Genomic DNA, 3,940 nt, shown 5'->3' with positions numbered 1-3,940 from the left:
TTCCTCTTTAGGGTCTGCAGCTCTGGTTACAGACCTGGGAAGGGCAGTGCCTAATTGGGATTGGTGCAGGGTTGGGAGGGACCCGCTGTTTTGTCCTGCCCACGTTTCTCTGGTAGTCTGTATAAAGTCACAACTCCAAACACACAGGTCAGTCCTGCTGAAGCCAGTTTGAGAAGACCACAGCACCAGCACCATGCCTATGATACTGGGATACTGGAACGTCCGCGGAGTGAGAGAGGGGTCCACTTGGAGGGTGGGACTGGGATGTGAAGCAGAAAGTTCTTAAGAGCAGGAGCCCTTCCTACAGCGGGCACTCTTCAGGTCTCATTGGAATCTCCTGCCTGTAGCTCTCCGCGCTCAGTTTAAGCACTTGGGTGGCTGTGGCTGTGTGTATGTGTGTGTGAGTGTGCGCGCTCGTATGCACGTGCGGGGTGACTGCGTTTGTGGAGTGTGGGAGGTCTCAACGGGTGAAGATGAAGTCATACAAAGAAGTCCTCACAATGTCTGACCTTTGTCTCTTCTGGTCATCTCTCCCAGCTGACACACCCGATCCGCATGCTCCTGGAATACACAGACTCAAGCTATGATGAGAAGAGATACACCATGGGTGACGGTAATGCCACCTTCCTGGTCAGACATCTGCTTCCCTCTTACCTATCAAACTATGCCTAGACTTCCCGTTATTTAGCCCTGCTGGTCTTCCTCTAGCTAAAGATAGAGGCTGCTGCTTCCAGAAACCTCTTTGGAGGGCAGTTTGGTTTTCCAATATAAATAATGGAGAATGGAGTTCCTTGGTCCATTTGTATTTACAATTAGACAGAATTCATTACTGGGATCTTATTGGGTCCAGGCTGCCTTTATTATCAGTTGTTATTCAGACCCTTCTCCACATTGGAAAGTAACTCTCTGTAACAGGTTGCAGAGGTCCTGACTTCGGGGTTCTTGCAACTGGCCGATAATCTGTAGAAGAGTGGGACAGTGGGGTGACTCCTTTTCACATCTTCTTCTTTATAGCTCCCGACTTTGACAGAAGCCAGTGGCTGAACGAGAAGTTCAAGCTGGGCCTGGACTTTCCCAATGTAAGTGCAGGGGAGGAGAGGTTTGGGGAAGACACGGTGATCTCACCTTACCTCCTGGCCTGGCTAAGGGTTTAGGATCAGTGTTTCTGCTCTCCTGCTCCATCCCTGCTGGCTGCACAGTGTTTCTGTGATGGGCCGTGTCCCAGCTCTCCCATTCAGTGCACACTGTGCCCAGGGAGGGCTTCCCATGGCAGGCACACTGAGTGTCAGGCTCCATGTCTTCCCTCACCCAGAGAAAGGATTCAGGTACCCCATATCCCATCTGACCCTCCCTGCTTGTCCACCCAGCTGCCTTACTTGATTGATGGATCACACAAGATCACGCAGAGCAATGCTATCCTGCGCTACCTTGCCCGCAAGCACCACCTGGGTGAGTGGGGCTGGCCGCAGGGTGGGGGATGGTGGATAATCTCCTCGGCTTGGCAGGGTTGGGATGCCGAGTGTACTGTGTGTGCTGCAGGTGGAGAGACAGAGGAAGAGAGGATCCGTGCAGACATTGTGGAGAACCAGGTCATGGACACCCGTATGCAGCTCATCATGCTCTGTTACAACCCTGACTTTGTGAGTGGCCAATGGGTGCAGCAGACAGGGTTACAGCAGGAGATCTCACGTTCAGATCTGTAGCATCCTCCTTGGGTAATGAGCCATGTTACTGCTTCTCTAAGCTTTCTGATCTTACCAGCAGGATGGCCCTTATCACCCCTGCGATCTATCACATCAACACAGTGAAACTATCCCTGCTGGTCTTAGGATATGGTTGAAGTTCTGCTGGTGGACAGTTGATCTAAGTTATTCAGTACAGCTGTAAACCTCTGCTAAATCTGTCCGTTGGTCTCTTCCAATGTGCCGTCTTACCCAGTGTTTATACCAAAAGCCCCCAGGATGAAATTAGGGGATGTGGAGTAAAAGTGCTTGCTACATAACATGAAGGCTCCAATATGAACTCTTAGCACCCTATAACCCTCCCACACGCTCAGTGTGGCAGCCTGCTCTTATAAATATAGTGCTCTGGGAGGAGAGGAGGACTTCTTGGGTTTTGCTGACCAATGAGGCTAGTTGGTCTTTGATTTACTAAGAAACCCTGTATCAGAAATAAGGTGCACAGTGATTGAGAAAGACACTTGGCATCAACACTGGACCCCCATGCACCAACAGGCACCAGTATACTCCCTAAGTGATAAGGAAGCAGATGTCTGACCAGGAAGGTGGCATTACCATCGCCCATGGTGTATCTCTTCTCCTCATAGCTTGAGTCTGTGTATTCCAGACTCAAGTAAGTAAATAAGTTATGTCTACACTGGTCTCACACATCTATCTAGTTCTTTCCCCACAGGTCTGTCTTAGGTACCAGTAGAAAACCAGGACATCTTCCTAGTAGCCAGCTCAGGGTCAGCCAGAGGAACCTTGAGTCCTTTTCCTTTCGGTATTAGTCACTGATTAAAACTGAAGCACATCCTTCAAATATCTGATCTGTTCTCCTGCTCCCCCATGGATCCAGTATAACTGTCTTCTCCTGGTGTCTCTGTGCCCTTTGTTTCTGTGGTTCCGCTGGATCTCTGAGGCCAAAACATGCTAGATACTCAGGAGGTACTGGGTGTGACTCACAGCACCTGGTTTGGACTTCAGTGGTGACAGATTTCAGAGACAGTGTGAAATTTCTGCCAGGCTGTCCATCACCTCTGGCATGAATTTTGTCATCAGTAAAATCGTGACCTGTTAAATGGTCTCCTAGACTGGGGCCTGGCCCTTTCTTGGAAAGGTGGCTGTTCCATTGCCAAACCCTCTGCTGGGGAGCCTGAGTCTAAAGGTGGTGACAGCTGTTCTCTGCCTCAGGAGAAGCAGAAGCCAGAGTTCTTGAAGACCATCCCTGAGAAAATGAAGCTCTACTCTGAGTTCCTGGGCAAGAGGCCATGGTTTGCAGGGGACAAGGTAAAGGGAGGGGTGGGGAGGAGGGGTTGCCATCCTTCCCTGGTGTCAGATTCCAGAGCGCTCACCCTTGGCTTCCTGCAGGTCACCTATGTGGACTTCCTTGCTTATGACATTCTTGACCAGTACCGTATGTTTGAGCCCAAGTGCCTGGACGCCTTCCAAAACCTGAGGGACTTCCTGGCCCGCTTCGAGGTGATGCCCTGATCCTGTTTCCCCTTGGGTTGTCTTCTTTCTCGGGTCCATGATGCTTTCTAGTCCCAAGACTAGGAAAATAACCAGGATTTTCTGAGCTTTCTGTAAAGAAGTGTATCGGGCAATATTTATCCCTTCAAAATTCCAAAAGATTGATGCGATTCTGAGTCCCATTGGACAGATAAGGAGCCTGGTACTACAGAGGGTACTCATGTGCCCAAGGTCTCTGCACCTGAGGTTGCACTCGGTTCTGGGGCAGCATTCAGTGACTGCCCCTGCCTTGGGTCAAAAGAAAAAGCTTCAGGCCCTTGCACAACCTCATTCTCCTGTTTGGGATCCCTGGCAAGGCTGTGCATGTCGATAGTGTGTAGGTCTTGGCATTAGGGGAGTGAAAGAGGCAGAACTAATGTAACATACCCCAGATGGAAGAAAGTCCAGACCTGATCTGCCGAGTGCTGAGAGCCCAGGGCTCCAGACCTGATCTGTAGAGCACTGAGAACCCAGGGCTGAAGGTGGCACCTCACTGAGTAGACTTGTGAGTGCCTTCCATGTTAGGGGAAATTTAGCCTGAGTGTGTGCTGGTGTGAGTGTGTGCTGGTGTGAGTGTGTGCTGGTGTGAGTGTGTGCTGGTATGAGTGTGTGCTGGTGTGTGCTGGTGTGAGTGTGTGCTGGTGTGAGTGTGTGCTGGTGTGAGTGTGTGCTGGTGTGAGTGTGTGCTGGTGTGAGTGTGTGCTGGTGTG

The 3,940-nt window shown here is 50.7% G+C and overlaps 1 protein-coding gene across 1 annotated transcript in view; it reads left to right on the top strand.

Annotated features, from left to right (window-relative positions):
* LOC110291416 (glutathione S-transferase Mu 1) overlaps positions 1 to 3,940 on the top strand; it is a 6,261-nt gene continuing 2,321 nt past the window's right edge. Inside the window, exons 1-7 of the mRNA XM_021158557.1 lie at positions 1 to 229; positions 538 to 613; positions 1,015 to 1,079; positions 1,368 to 1,449; positions 1,540 to 1,640; positions 2,913 to 3,008; positions 3,090 to 3,200. Of these exons, the coding sequence (XP_021014216.1) occupies positions 194 to 229; positions 538 to 613; positions 1,015 to 1,079; positions 1,368 to 1,449; positions 1,540 to 1,640; positions 2,913 to 3,008; positions 3,090 to 3,200 (567 nt within the window). The 5' untranslated portion in view covers positions 1 to 193. The remainder of the gene's footprint in view (positions 230 to 537; positions 614 to 1,014; positions 1,080 to 1,367; positions 1,450 to 1,539; positions 1,641 to 2,912; positions 3,009 to 3,089; positions 3,201 to 3,940) is intronic.

This window comes from Mus caroli, chromosome 3 (assembly GCF_900094665.2).
Source record: "Mus caroli chromosome 3, CAROLI_EIJ_v1.1, whole genome shotgun sequence".
In the NCBI taxonomy this organism is placed as follows: Eukaryota; Metazoa; Chordata; class Mammalia; order Rodentia; family Muridae; genus Mus; species Mus caroli.
This window is presented reverse-complemented; position numbering and strand designations above follow the sequence as displayed.